Source organism: Triturus cristatus, chromosome 1_2 (genome assembly GCF_964204655.1).
Source record: "Triturus cristatus chromosome 1_2, aTriCri1.1, whole genome shotgun sequence".
Lineage (NCBI taxonomy): Eukaryota > Metazoa > Chordata > Amphibia > Caudata > Salamandridae > Triturus > Triturus cristatus.
In genome coordinates, this window is record NC_140580.1 from 280,950,012 (window position 1) to 280,965,656 (window position 15,645).

Sequence of the window (15,645 nt, forward strand, 5' to 3'; positions counted from 1 at the left end):
CCTCCCCTGGTTGTTTTTTTAGTAGCACTCCACCAGGATCTCTCTGCTTCAGTGAGGGTCACCCAGGATGGGAAATGCACTAAGCACTTTAGGTCAGAGAGAGGGGTGAGGCAGGGGTGTATCCTTGCCCCACTCCACTTCACTATCTATATTAATGGCCTGGAAAGGTCTCTGGGGACCCCGAGGGCGGATGCGCCGCGTGTAGGGGATCTAGTTATACCGGTTCTCCAATACGCTGATGATGCGGTCTTACTGGCCCGCACTGGGTTGGGGCTACAGAGACTGCTGGATTCCTTTGGCGCCTTTATGGCTGCTTTAGATCTCAAAGTGAATATCAAGAAATCTCATTTCATGGTGGTGGGGAAACAGGGCAGAAAACCTAAATCTCGATCCTTTTTTTGTAATGGGGAGGAGATTACGAGAGTTAAGGTTTTCTGCTATTTGGGGGTCCTTTTTGATGAGAGTGGTGCCTGGGGCCCGCAAATAAAGCTCAGATGCAACTCCGTAGCCAGATCTACCTCTGCGCTTTTGAGCTTTGCTAAAAGATTTGGGGCAAGACCAATGGAGGCCCTACTAAAAGTTTATACTGCAAAATGTCTGGCTATCGCCACCTATGGCGCGGCACTGTGGGGCTATGTTTCGCAGGACACGATCCAAGTGGTCGAAAATAGATTCTTGAGACACTTGCTCTCAGTCCCGCAATCGACCCCTGTCTTTTCCATTCATGCGGAAGTGGGCCTGGGTTACGCTTCGGATAAGCTGAAGATGGCCCCACTGTTGTGCTGGGTGAAAACCTGGCTAAATCAGGAAATCACTCTCAATCATTTGATTCTTAATGACATTTTAGCTTTGGACCATGCTAAAAGAATACCATGGCTGGAGTACGACAGAGTGGCGTTCTCCCGTCTGGGGCGCCCAGAGCTCTTTTCATCCCCATCACACATTGTTAAGGCTGATTTAGCTTGGATTAAGCAGTCCTTTATAGATAGGGTCAAACTGGATCGCGAAGAGAGGGAACTTTTAAAACCATGTGTTAGAACGCATTTTATGCTGCTCTTATCTGCTTCGCTGGAACCTTATCTAAGTATTGTATCTAATCCACATCATAGATTTCTTTTGCTGAGATTTTGTTTTAATTTGATTCAGCACTCACTTGGTTTTTATCCAACCTGGGGCAAAACTGAATGTAGTAGGCCATGCCATTGTGATAATTTTTCTATTCAAGATACATTGCACTTTATTATGTTTTGCGACCTCTATTCTGCTAGCCGGAAAAAATATCTGCTGCCAATTCTGAAGGAAGCTGGTTTTGTACAAGTTAGACCTGCCCTATTATTTCTCCAGCAGTTGAGCAGTACTCGCATTATATTTAGTGTGTAGGCAAATTTTCTGGCAGCAGCTGTGCATTGTAAATCAAAATTCTCATCTAATTTGTGCAATTCTTGAGCGATTTTTGACTGAATGTCTTTAGGCACGGTATTTTTAATTCTGTGGACATGTTTTTAATATTGTTGGTTTATTTTATTTTATGTCCTTGACTGTTTTTATTGATTGTATGAAATCTGTACTTTTATGATTTTAATTAATCGAATAAAGTGTTTTCTGACTGACTGAGTGGCTGTGTGAGTGGCTGTGTGGAAGTGGGTGTGGAAGTGACTGCGTGGGTGCATGAGTAGGTGTGTGAGTGATTTTGTGGGTCTCTGAGTGAGTGTGTGAGTGGCTGTTTAGGTGTGTGAGTGGTTGTGTGGGTGCATAAGTGGGTGTGTGTGTTTATTTTAAATTGGGGTCTGGATCTGCGAATCCACCCGAGTCTGCGAAGATCTGGGTGGATCCTCGCACACTCAGAAAACCATTTTTTGACAATTTCTTGCCCATGAGGTGTGCCTCACAGACCCCTCTGAGTCCCATGGGGTCAGGGTACCTCACCACTTAACCTATCACTTTTACATTTTATTTCCCCCCCCCTGAGAACCATATCCCAATGCACTAAATGGCAGCCGCAACTTTCCTGTCAGGTTACAGCCAGCCAATCACAGCATTGCCGTTGGCACGTGTATGCGCAAATCCGCCTGGAACCACTGAGGAGCCGTGTCTCTAGACATACATAAATCTTTTTACTTTATAACTCCAAAACTACTGAACAGATTTACATCAAATTACAAAAGGCACTGTTTCCTGACCAAGATCTAGCTTTGTCAAATTTAGTGTTTTTCTGTTCAGCTCTTCAGGCTGTAATTGTGTCTAAAATCTCTAAGGGAAATTGCATGGAGAAAATGTGTTGTGGGACCCCACTTTTTCTTGGCCCGGGTTTAACGGCTCACCCTGAAACTTTCCAGACAGCAGTTGAAGTGACTGGCAAACTAGTTTTGAAATTTTCGTGAAGATACGACCATCGGTGCCAAAGTTATAAGCAAAAACAAAAAACAATTTTCTTGCAATTTGCGAATTTTAGCCACTCGCATTTGCAAGTCACAAAAGGAAATGTACTAATGTGTCTCAGACACATTTTGCAATTCCCAATGGGGTCACAAATAACCAGCCTCATCAATATTTATGAAGCAGGTCACAATTTGCGACCCATTGGGAATGGGCAATAACACAGGGATGGTGACCTGCTGGGGACAACAGACCCCCCATGTCTGTGTTTGCTTTTTAACCCCTTCCCCGCTCATGACGGAACCGCTCCGTCATGAGCCACGGTTGCCGTGTGCTCATGACGGAGCGATTCCGTCATGCCACGACCGTTGGCGGCCGCTCCGCCCACGCGGCGCTGTTTCCCCGCCTGTGCGGGGGGACAACGCAACTGGGAGGAGTCATGACGGAACCGTTCCGTCATGAGCACAGCTCAACCGTGGCTCATGACGGAGCGGCTCCGTCATGTGCACAGCGCCACCGCGCTGCCCCCCCGCACCCCCCAGCGCTGCGGCGGAATTCCCGCCGCAGCGAAGGGGTTTAATAAAGCAAATATTTTTTTCATGCAGCCTGTATTCCTTAAAGGAAAATGGAATATGTTTTAAAAACAAAAATGAAACGTTTCTGTTTCATTATAGAAGAGGAGGAGTAGGTCAATGGGACCACTGCCTGCTCTTAAACGTTTTCATTGCCAATCCTAAAGGGGAAGGGATCCACTGGCGGTCCCTCCCCGTTTGCGAGAGACTTTCCACCTACTAGAAATAGGTGGTAAACTGCGATTGTTTTGCGACTGCATTCTGATCTCAAAACAATCGTCCTTGCGACTCACTGTTAGGAAGGGACTCCCTTGGTACGCCATTCTCTAATAACGACTTTCAAAACCAGTTACCGACTCGCAAAATAGTTTGAAACATGCTACAACACTTTTTAGCAGTCACAAACACCCCGAATCTCCATTTGTGACCGCTAAAAACTGTTGTACATATGACCCTTAGTCATAACTATAACTACCTACTGGGGACCACCAGTAGGTAATGAGATAGCTGTATAGAGAGCTCAGATTTGGTGTTTCGCAAACAACTGCATGTCTAGCCTCAAATACTTTCGAATGAGCTGGCCTTTTGTGGGATGTCATTGGCCTTAGTCCTAGTTTGCCAGCAGTCCTAGTAGCCACTTGGACTGCTGGCAAACGGAGGCCACTCAACGCCTCCCTGACATACCCTTGTGTGGCTAAGCAGAGGCAACAGGGAAATACTGCACGTTCAGTGAAGGAAAGATGCCGTTGTGCAGTGTAGAGAACACTGAATACAAAAACAACTAGGAGCACGGCAGGGCCAAATAAAATAACAAAGGGCCATATGTAGGTAGGGACACATTTACCACTTCATAAATACCGAATTTTACCGATTCGGTATTTATGAAGTGGTAAATGATATGTAGGTAATCGGTCGGTAAATATTACCGATTCGGAATAATTCGGTAATTACCGAATCGGTATTTACCGATTCGGTAATGAGGCATACCTTCCCATTGATGGGAAGGTATGCCTCATTACCGAATCGGTAAATACCGATTCGGTAATGGGGGGAACACATGCAAGGGTGGCAGGGTGTCACATTGACACCCTGTTGCACCCCTGAATCGGCCATGTGTGCACATGTGGCACACATACATGCCCTAAGGGCATGTATGTCTGCCACATTGCACACTTGTAAGCGCTTGGAAATGCATTTTCACATCCATTCTTCATTTACCACCAACTATTAGTTGGTGGTAAATACCGACTCATAACAACACCCACTCTCCCCCTACATCTCATTTCTGTATTGGGAATTTACAGAATCGGTAAAATTACCGATTCGGTAATTTTACCGATTCGGTAAATTCCGAATACAGAAATTGTCCCCCTACATACCAAAAGCCAAAATACCGGTCGGTAACGGTATAATTACCGAAAATCGGCCGTTACCGACCGGTATTTGGCTACCTACATGAGGCCCAAAGTGTGTTATAGTTTCCTTCTTCATAATGTAACAAATTAAATTGCAACCCGAAAATGCCTTTTTTGCCACTGTAGCCAACTTCCTTTTAGCTCAAAATGTACTTCGCTGAATCGGCACTTCCGTGCAAATTAAACAGTTCTATAAATTGCCCACAAAAGCAGCTGCGACAAGTTCTGCCAGAAATATCGATGCATTTAATGAATCTATGAAACAATGTAGATACTGTGAAATGTGTTTAGTTTTGTTGGTTATATATGGCTGTCATGCAGCATTTTCATGCTGTATTATGCTACATTCACGAGGTCACTTGCAGGACGTGATTATTCTCTTACAGCACAAGACCAATTTGATGCCTTATAGTCTAGACAGTATATACTAGCACAACATCGAGGAGTATACCTTAAAATCTCACCATGGCTTGTCCATCTTTATTGTTTTTCGCAGCAAAGCTGGCTCGAGATGACAAAATTCAGATTCTTAAGCAGCATCGACGTAAAGAACTTGAGGAACGTCAAAAACAGTACAGGTAGGCTTACTAAAAGTAATCAAGTGTGGAAATACAGGGTGTTTTATATAGTTGTTCTAATTCCTTGTATCATTCAAATTGTGCATTTTATTTTCTAATGACATCGTCCCTATTTGACGCATTTGCATGATGCCTAATACCTAATAAAAAAAAATTTAATCTACCTAAAGGTTGGGCCTGTTAAGTTTTTTTTTTTTTTTTTAACATTTTTATTTGGTTTTCAAAAATGTTCCCTACATTGCATTGTAGCGACTACATACCAATGGGCAATAGTTTTCTCTTAATTAAAAAATAATACAATTAACAAAAAGACACAATATTAATTAGGATTCCATGATGCACGTGTATGTCCATAGAAAATTGAAATTGAGTAAAACAAACCATAAACATTGCAAATAACAAAGGAAATGCCAGGGTGTATTTGGTGAATGGTTCATAACATTATGTTCTCTATGGTTCTTACTTTATCTCTTTGTATATATGGTCATACAATTTGATTTCAATCGCTTCTTAAATTTGCCTTTATTACTGTTTATCTTGGATTCGAGATAACCTGAATGTTTGCTACTTCGCACACCTCTGTCTTTGGGCGGAACAGCAAGGTATTGTTGGAGGAGCAGCATTAACCCAAACTTCTCGCCCGTATTTTAGGCACATGCCAGTGATTTACCAGTATGTTCTGTGAAGCACTGTGGGTGTAATTATGTTTGCGGTAAAAAATATTACTCATTATATTTTAACCTTGCATTTTTAGATTCTCCTAAGGGATATTCCCCATATTCAATATAAGTTCAATTAATCATTCAAAAATAACTTTATTCGGTTTTCATGTGTGAAACCATAAAAGTTTCCAACATTTAAAAAACAATAATTAATACAAATTCATAAAACCTTTACACAATTCATCACATGCAAAAACCATACCCTGTTGGGATCTCTTCCAAATTATAGGCAAAGTACAATACACAATATTTGGTCCCCTAAAATAAAAGTTAAAACACAACAATGTATAGATGACTCCCGGGATCCTATCTGATAATTAAATCCCATCCAGGGAACTAGATTAAGAGTGGACTCTCACAGATAATACCATTTAATCTAGGTAGGCTCTGAGCATCACTGCATATTTAAGGAAAATTAGGACAAATAAAATAGAATCTTCATGCAACAGCTGTAAATAAATATGATAGGGGCGAGCCTGGCTGAATTTCATCCACCTTAAAATAGAGACAATACATTTTTTCCGGGGGATCACAAAAAACCTGTAGATTAATAAAAAATTAATCAAATCCTGTGTAGACTCACCGTCTCAGCCACAAGATGCTAAGATCTGTCCTCTACTACTCCCCCTTGGCGAAGCCAGCAGGAGGTGAAAAAAACTCAGGCGAAACCTAGTCAGCAAAAAACGTTTATAAATACTAAAAGATCCCAGAAGGTATGGCTCGGTAGATAATGTAGTTTTCAGTATTAACATTTTTCGAACACTAGGTTTTCTCAGTCCCAGCTTTTCCCTCTCCAATTTCCTTAGACTACAAAAAGACTCCCTTACCCATCCCAAATCCTTTTTAGATACTGATTCTGGATTAGTATATAATTCTGCTCTACCTAGGCTTTCAAAGCTACTATTTATGTATCTAAGCCATGGTATGTGATGGGCATAATCAAGGGTCATACACTCTTTTAATATCAATTGGGTCAACGACAAATCTTCGTTCTGCCAAATTTGTAACCAGAAGTTTCACTGGGCACACCTAATAGACGCTTCAGAAACGTATTCTCAGACACTTGTAAATCTTCTATAACTACATGCTCCCATATTTCACTACCGAAGAGGCCTTTGCGACACACTTGGCCTGATCTATCTTTATTAGTGCAGCTATCGGTCTTTTGCCTAATTTAGAGGCAAAATTTAAAATGGCTGAATTTGCCCGCACTAAATCTCCCCTCTTTCTCTGTTTAAGTGGGCCCCATTTCATTTATTCATCCAATATGACCCCCAGATACCAAAAGACATCAGTGCGGGGGACCTGAGCAGTGCCTCCCTAAATTGAAAGGTCTTTTTTGTGCGAAGGCCAACCTGCATCACAAAAGATTTGGAGTCGTAATCAACCCTTGTAGTTTGTAGCACTTTATCCAGATCGTTGATATACAAATTAAACAAAAAGGGAGCCAAGATACACCTCTGGCGTACACCTCTCTTTATGGCAAAAGTACGGGAGACTCTTAAATCTTGCGAGAATCTAACCTGCGCCTTAGTGGCTTGGTGAAGATTTTCCAAGAAATAAACAATGTTATCATCTACCCCGATAGCCAACATGGTCTGCCACAATTTGGCCCTGTTCATGCGATCAAACGCGGAGGACAGATCCATGAACGTTAGATAAATCGTGCCAGGGCGGGCAACCGTATATTTATTGAGGATCATGGATAGGTTGAGACACTGGGCCACAGTCGACCGCCCAGGGCGGAACCCATACTGGATGTCAGATAGAGTGGCATGTTCTTCTGTCCAAGTGGTCAGCCCATCTAAAAGTACTTGACCCACCACCGAGTCCAACAAGGAGATCGGTCTGTAACAATGAGTACTATCCTGATTGCCTTTTTTTAAAACAGGGACTATGGTAGAGGTAGCCCAAGACTCAGGACAGCCGGATTTTGCTGCTGCGTTCAAAACTGCCATAAGAACCGGCGCCCAAAAAGTCAAAAAGGTCATCTGGAATGCCATCAGGTCCCGCGGGTTTGTTACTTGTCAATCCGACAATACCATCCTAGACCTCTGATAAGTTGAAAACCATGTCAGATGTACCTGCCTCCCGGGAAAAAGAACAGTTCAGCTCAGGGGGGCACTCAAACATGGCTTCAAAGTGGAGCACCCACTCATCCTCAGTAATGTGAGCACTTACTACACTGCCTTCCTCCGCATTCAAAAAGGGACAGTTGATTATGCTCTAGAATCTGGAACTGTCCCTCAATGTGCTAACCTCCATTAACTCCCTCCAAGCGCACTCCTTTAAATCTGACTTACGCCTTGCCAATTCCACTTTATACGCTCTTCAGCGAGATCTCACTAATATCTGGTCTCTTGGGCTCCTATTTAAGCCTTCCCTCAGTTTCCTGGCCACCCAGGAACAGCTCACCGAGCCGGAGCACTTAAAAAATCACTTATTTCGTCGGAGATAGTTTTAAAAGCACTAATGACCTCACCCGGTGCCGAGGTCAGAGTAGTACGCATGGCTAACTCATTAGTACACGTGACCAACATATACTTGTAAAAAGTGTCTGGGGATATCTGGGTCCACTTTAACCGCCTCCCACCATCTGTTGGTCTCACCTCCCCACTCTGCCCAGCCCCCCCTTATGCAACAATAAAGGCCCACAAAAAAGAACACACAGGGGATTATCATCACTGTGTACACTCGCTTGTATAGCAAATCCTGTGAATGATTCTAGTAGAGGTGATGATATCAAAATAATATCTATAAATGAACCATCACCCCTAAAGGAGGGAATAACAGCCTTACTACAAGGGTCAGATAAACACATGAGGGACAATAAATCAAATTCATGGAGGAGACCATTCAATGTCTCCCCTTGTGGGGAATGTTCAAAGTGGATTCCTCTCACATGTGGACATCCCAGATCAGCCAATCTAGAAACCCTGAGATCACCACATGTATGAATATTAAAATCCCCAGCGATCACAAAATTTGGAAAGTGATATTAAGATGTTACCTTACAAAGGAACCCAGCGAAGAAATGTTACATACACCCTTGGTGCAAGATGTTGAATTATAAAAATGTATGAGACACAAATTATGGGACCCCCTACTGAGTACAAGGGACTGTATACACGGGCTCTCTGTCGGCAAAACCAACAACTTGCATGCAACTGCCAAGGAAATGTAAATTGCAAGGCCACCTCTTGGTCTTCCTACATATGAAGGGGTTGCCGGAACAGAAAACGACTTGTATCCCTCCAGTGGTAAACTGCCTCCAGTCAGCCACGTTTCCTGCAAACAAATCACATTGAATTGTTTTATATACGCAATCCAAGAAGGGTCAGAGAACTTGTTGGTTAGACCTGCAATGTTCCAGGATATAAAGTTTCTGTCGGTTTCACCCATCGTCCCAGCACTTGGCCATGAGGTTTCCTGCAGGTTAGTGGGTGTCTCTGGATTCGTGAGAGCAGGCACACTAAGTCAATCACAAGCATCCAAGGTAGCCAGGGGTGCGAAACGATTGGTTAGCTCCAAAGTGGAAGGAGGAGGTAGCTCCTGCTGGCCATGTGCTGTCCAATTCCAATAGTTAATTGGGATCCTAAAAGTATTAGTCATATAATTCTGCCCCAATGGTTCAGGTTTGTAAAAGAAGCCAAGAGGTGAAGCCAAGAGGTGAAGCCATGATGGATGTTTTAGGACCAAAAGGGGCATTATTCAAGGTCGTGAACAAAATCCTTTCTGCGATGTGGGGTTGATTAAAATTGATAATTACACAGTCACCCTTACACGACTTATGAGAGCTGCCGACCAAGTTGACCCTTCACACCATATTGATGTTTTTCTCTACCCTCATTCCCAAAACAATATTACAGGATAGCCAATGTAGTACCTTGATCTTCAATTGAGTGTAGTTCTCCTTGGGGCCCTGAGGGAGAGTTGGCACGGTCCCCAGTATCACAACATATGGGGTCGATTCTGCTGGCAGATAGATAACAGGCAGGTTCTGCATAGGTTTCTGCATAGAGCCCTCCTGTGCCCCCTGGTGTTGCTCCCCAGGTGCGTTGCTCTCCCGGATGGGTTGATCTTGTGTAGCCGATCTTTCCATTGGGCCAGAAATTATGCCCGGTTTTGGCACAATATGAATCACAGAGGAGGGTGAGACCAGACGCAAATGTTCAAGGCCCCTCGATGACCTTAGAGGGGAAGTAGAGGTTCCCTGGTGTTCGTATGTATGCCTCCCAAGGTAGAACAATCCAATGTTGAGGGAGTCATTAATGACCTTGATTCCAGATTGGTGGCTATGCCTCCTAGCGGTACAAAACATTTGAGTTCAGAGATACCCTTTTCAATCGTGGTCAAACATTGGATTATTGGGTCCAGCTTAGTGTCCATCACGACCTTCAAGGAATCCTGAAAGGATTCTAATATGCACATCATATCTACTTTGGTCAGTCCTTGGTCGACTGCGGTCTTCTGAGATGTCGAGTCAGCTCTTGGTCTTCTAGCCTTCCCCCCCAGGCAGTTGGCCCTTTCTTTTCGTGCCCGTCCCTTAATTGACCAACTCAACACCGCCTGGTCTCCCTTGTGTAGCTAGTCCAGCAGCTAATGGTTTAATTGAGTTACTAACAGGTGTAGCCCCCACTTGCACCCTGATTGAAAGTATATTGTCCCCCCTGGGATTGTTAACCACAATGGTCGGTGTAAGGGGTAACTGTTGACCAGTTAAACAACTGTTCGATCTAGTCAGTCCGACCGGTTCTTGGACCAAGGGATTATTAGGAGATTCGTCAACACTATCCCTAGACCTTTGTACACATGTGGGCAAGTGAGGGTGAGTAGTTACAGGGGATCTAGAAAGACGCCGGTTCACCAACTCGATCTCCTTATGGAGCACCGATGCGGCCCGCTGCATAAAACGAGTCCATGGTTACCACTGAGCCTACGGTGCCAGCCACAGCCCCCCAGGAGCTGTAGACACCCTGTGTTTCCCTATGTAGTGCTCAAGTTGATCAACCAGTTAATGGTACTTCTAAGCAAGAACAACAAGGGTCAGAGTCTGCCAATACATAGACCAGAGGTTAGACACACATTCCTTAGTAATCCATCTACCGTAACCCTTATGTTACTAATGCTCCAATACTGTGGCCAGCGCGCTAATCATAAAAATTTATAGGGATAAGATAAGGGGAGTTGTCTCCCTACCCGGACCTCTGCTGCAGCCACTAGAACTGAGACTGGAGCTGGTGCAAGAGCAGGAAGATGGTCGATCTTGCTGTGGTAAATTACTGATGTCTGATGAGGATGAAACGAGGAGACCAAGAGGATAGGCCCAACCCAGCCTCCTCCGGTCTCGAACGGGCGCAGACAGGCCTGCCCTTGGCCTGGGCTGTGCCCGGGTGAGGCCTGGGCATGCCCGCGCACGTCCCGCGCTGCGGTAGGCCTGGTGGGCAATTATGCGCCTCCTGGCGTGAGGGCAGAGTCAGCTGGTGTTGACTCGATGGCAGGTGGGGAATGGAGTCCCGCTCCTCTCCTTCCCGGTGTCCGGTGTCTTCTGGCAAAATCAAGATAACGGTCTCCCGTCAATCTAAGTTCACTTCTGTAATATCTATTCTCATGTCAGTCTGCAAGTGGTTCTTGTCTATGCTGAATGTAGCTACTTTGACATGAAGCACCAAAGTATATATTTGTGTGATGGCTTTATAACCTGTCCCCATAATTGGGTTGTGATGCAGTGCTAGAATAGTGTGTTCTTCACTTTCACATTCAGCAGGCATACTCTATGGGTTATGTGGCTGCATGTTATAAATTGCCCCGGCGGAGTTTCACGTACAGGTCTCCTACTCACCTGCTATTACCAAACTTTTCAATGCTACTCTATGCTCCGGTGTATCAAGTCCTACTAAACCCTCCAAAGAGAAGTCAGATGAATAAGTCAACCAATTTCTTGCCTACTAGAGGGATCTTGCTCAGCAATGGCGGGTCATATCATGTAGTATTCGGTGTGTTTGCTTGAGGGTAGTAACCTCAAAAGACATTTATCTCGGACACGAATTGTCAGGGCATGCCGTATTAACAGGGTTTTAACTGTTATAGGATCACAAACCACCTCACTACCCACTGGAGTTGCACTGCTAGGTAATAACCTTCAAAATCACGAACTCACAGTTTCCCTTGTTTTTTGGTAGCATTAACTTTAAGATAGCTACTCTTTTTCTGCCACTCCCCCAGATGAATCCTGCTGTCAGGGTATTTAAGTTCTTAAAATTATTTGGAAGGTTTAACTGCCGTGTTAGCAAAAAGAACAAAAATAATAGTAGAGTTACTATTTTTATTATGGTTTCGCAACCCATTACTGAGAGTGAAAGCCGTTGGCTAAATAATGTTGAGCTGCAGATCACTGATACTGCTTTTTCAAGATTGCCGGCTTTTATATCTATTATTGCTCTATATATTCGAACGTGCAAGTTTTTAAAGGTATCAAGGGCCAACTGAATCTCGACACCCTGTGAAATCAAGTGAGAATGATGCACTCCCGCTTTCAAGGGGAAAAAGTTGTCTCATTCCAATTTACTTTCATGCCTGCGACAGTGCCAAAATCTTCATCGAAAGAGACAACACAAGCGAGCTGCCTATTGGGACATCTAGATGCACCGCTATGTCATCTCTATATGGGGCAATATCATGCTTTATGCTACGTGGTGTGGACTTCCATGGATTTGCCATGTCAAAGGCTCCATTGCTACTGCAAACTAAAAAGATTATGGGGGACAGACAGCCCATTACAAACCTTACTGCTCCTTGGTTCGGCCCATTCTCAACTTCACAGTGGGGTTCAATGCATCACCCTGATCTATTCTGCCCGAAAATCCATGTGCCTCAGGGTGGCAAAGATATATTTCTTCATATCAAATGCCTTTGATATATCCAGCCAGGGTACTGACAGTGAACATGCACCTACCAGAGAGTCATCTGTAATGTGAAATCATTCCATATAAAAGGTGATGTACTTGTGTTGGGTATGAAGTCATTTGGTGTGGAGAACTGACAGCTGCCCTGATGCGAGGATTTTTCACAAGATTTTACAGTCCATATTAACTGTGGATAATAGATGATACAAAGTTCTGTCCACTGGGTCACTATCTGGTTTCAGTAATTCAACAATAAGTTCTTCTATCGGGTTGGTCAAGGAACACCCATTTCACAGACGTCACCACTTCAAAAGCCCTGGTGCCTCATATTCCCTGTAGAATTCCGCTGACAGTCCATTTGTTTTGTTCATGTTGAAGGATTTAGGGGCACATGCATCAAGCCTTTTCCCGTTCGCAAACGGGCCGATTCATTGGCCCATTTGCGAATGGAAAAAAGGCCTTTTCCTATACATGTAGGTTTTGGCATTCGCCTATTTAGGTAATCGCAATTATTTGCGATTACCTAAATTGCGAATACATTTAGGGAACCACAATTTGTGATTCCCTAATGCCGATGCATGTAGCCTTTCCTAAATGCGAACTGTGCATTTAGAAAATGCTAATTACCATCAAATCAACTTCAAGTTGATAGTAATAGGTGCATGCTTTGAAAATGCAATTTTTCAAAGTGCCATGTAACGCACACATGCTTTACATGTGCACACTTACCTTTTTTTGTGGGGTGCTTTAAGGGGGCCTTAGGCCCCCGGGCACCCTTGGATTTGCATTTGCTATTCGCGATAACCAATTTGTAATCGCAATAAGCGAATGCAATGCCATTCATTCCTATGGGCCTGTAGGTCAATAGGAATGAATGGTGTCACATTACCTATTAGCAATTCGCAATTTCCGAATCGCTATTAGGTAATGTTAAGGAATCGCAAATTGTTTTGCGATTCCTTCATGCTTAGCATTTTGCGATTCCCAAATAGCGAATTGGTAAAATTAGCTATTTGGGAATAGCAAAATGCAGACTTCATGCATGTGCCCTTTGGTGTCTGCTGTCATGTGCAGAACTTCTCAGTCCCCTCTGGCGTTTTTGAGAGAGCAGTAGGGGGTCCATAAGTGTTTTAATTGATGTGAATGGGGCCCAAGGATAAGTGTGCACAGTAACCAGCAAATATTTCATTAATGTCATTTTGCGTATGTGTAATATTGTCTTCTTGATTCTTTAGTGCTATCAACTAATGTCATTCAGCTTCCAGACTTAATAGAAAGGCTGGCATGCAACCTAATTTGTTCCCTTCCATTTGTATTTTGGCTCACAGTTGTTGAGGCAGTAAAACCTATTTGTTGGGAATACATGTTTGTCTTTGCATCTCACTAAATGCAATTTGCAGGAGTGATCTTCCACCATTCTTTTCTCTAGTACCCTCATCTCATCCTCTACATTTACAAATTTGTTTACAACTAGAAGGGAGCCACATACTGTCTTTTATGTGCATACTCCTAACCACAACATTGAAGCCTTCCATTCAGACCCACTGTTTTCTGTTGATCCAACATTTGCACAGAAATAGTTTGAAATTACCTTGTAGATTGTGGTTGTGACCACTGGATTATGGCGGGCCTGTGACATTATTCTGGAGGGGGTTATATACATGTGGGCTTCCTGCCCCAGCTCACTGATCACAATAACGGAGAATGGTGTGACATATCGTACTCAGATATTCTGTATTAATTTTCATACCAGTCACATGGGATGAGGTGAGAGACATGTCTAGTCATTTGTGCAAATCATGGACGACTATGTAGCAAAAGAGTTCTCTGCTAGGCAAATGCACACAGGGCCGGCTTTAGGGCAGTGCGACTGGTGTGGCCGCACTGGGCGCTGACCTGTGGAGGGGGGCACAGTGGCCTCAGGTGGGCGCTGTGTTTGGCAATATCTTATGATTCGAGGGATGAGGGGCACTTTTGCAGGTGGTAGTGACAGAATCTGAAGAGGCGTTCATGGGACGTGAGGTGCCAAAAGTGATTGTGATTCTGTGCCCTGTTTTTCTTTCTGCTGCTGCCCCCTTTTGTGATTCTGTGCCCCGTTTTTCTTTCTTCTGTTGCCCCCTTTTGTGATTCTGTGCCCCGTTTTTCTTCTGCTACTGCCCCCTTTTGTGATTCTGTGCCCCGTTTTTCTTCTGCTACTGCCCCCTTTTGTGATTCTGTGCCCCGTTTTTCTTCTGCTGCTGCCCCCTTTTGTGATTCTGTGCCCCTCTTGCTGGCTTCTGTGCCCTCTTGATCCCTGCCCCTGCCTGTCTTCTTTCCGCGGTCGCTCCGCTCCCCTGCCCCCGTCCCTGCCGCTGCTTCACCTGCGGCCCCGCCCCCTCCGCGCCCATTCGCTGCCCCTGCAACACACCTCCCGCCTCCCAGCTGCTCCTCCCTCCCCACCTCCCCATATATGGCGGCCGCTGTGCGGCTGCGCTGCTGGCATGCCGAAGGCGCGCCTAAGGCAAGCCCGTCTGCGCCCATCCGTGCCTGGACCGTGCCCAGCGCCAGAACCCCTGCCCCCCACACCAGCCACGAAGACCGCCTCCGCTACGACGCCAACACCCTCGTTGCTCTCAACCCAGGAAGGACCCACACCTGCTGCAAGGCCGCCCGAAGCGCACCCACGGTCCCTTCACCTGCCTGAACTGCAGCTTCTCCTGCCTCGAAGGCACCGAGACACCCACCACGACGGACCCCAAACAGCTTAGATGCATCCTGATCAACACCCGCTCCGCACGCAAACACGCCGTCGAGCTCTGGGACCTACTCGACACCGCATCCCCGGACGTCGCCTTCCTGACCGAGACCTGGATGAACGAAGCCTCCTCTCCGGACATCGCCATAGCCATCCCCGACGGGTACAAGATCACCCGCAGAGACCGCACCAATGGGGCTGGAGGAGGAATCGCCACGTCCACAAAAACACCATCAGGGTCTCAACAAACACCAACGACACCCTCAGCACCGCCGAACACATGCACTTCCAGATCCACATGGACCCCAAGACCACCCTAAGAGGCACCCTCACTACAGACCAC

At 45.0% G+C, this 15,645-nt stretch overlaps 1 protein-coding gene across 5 annotated transcripts in view; it reads left to right on the forward strand.

Annotated features, from left to right (window-relative positions):
- The window catches only part of LOC146867161 (polyunsaturated fatty acid 5-lipoxygenase-like), a 1,030,548-nt gene that overhangs the window by 519,854 nt on the left and 495,049 nt on the right, over nt 1-15,645 (forward strand). For all 5 annotated transcript variants that reach the window (XM_085603716.1, XM_085603717.1, XM_085603714.1 and 2 more), the window contains one exon: nt 4,860-4,941. In XM_085603716.1, coding sequence (XP_085459842.1) covers nt 4,860-4,941 — 82 coding nt within the window. The remainder of the gene's footprint in view (nt 1-4,859; nt 4,942-15,645) is intronic.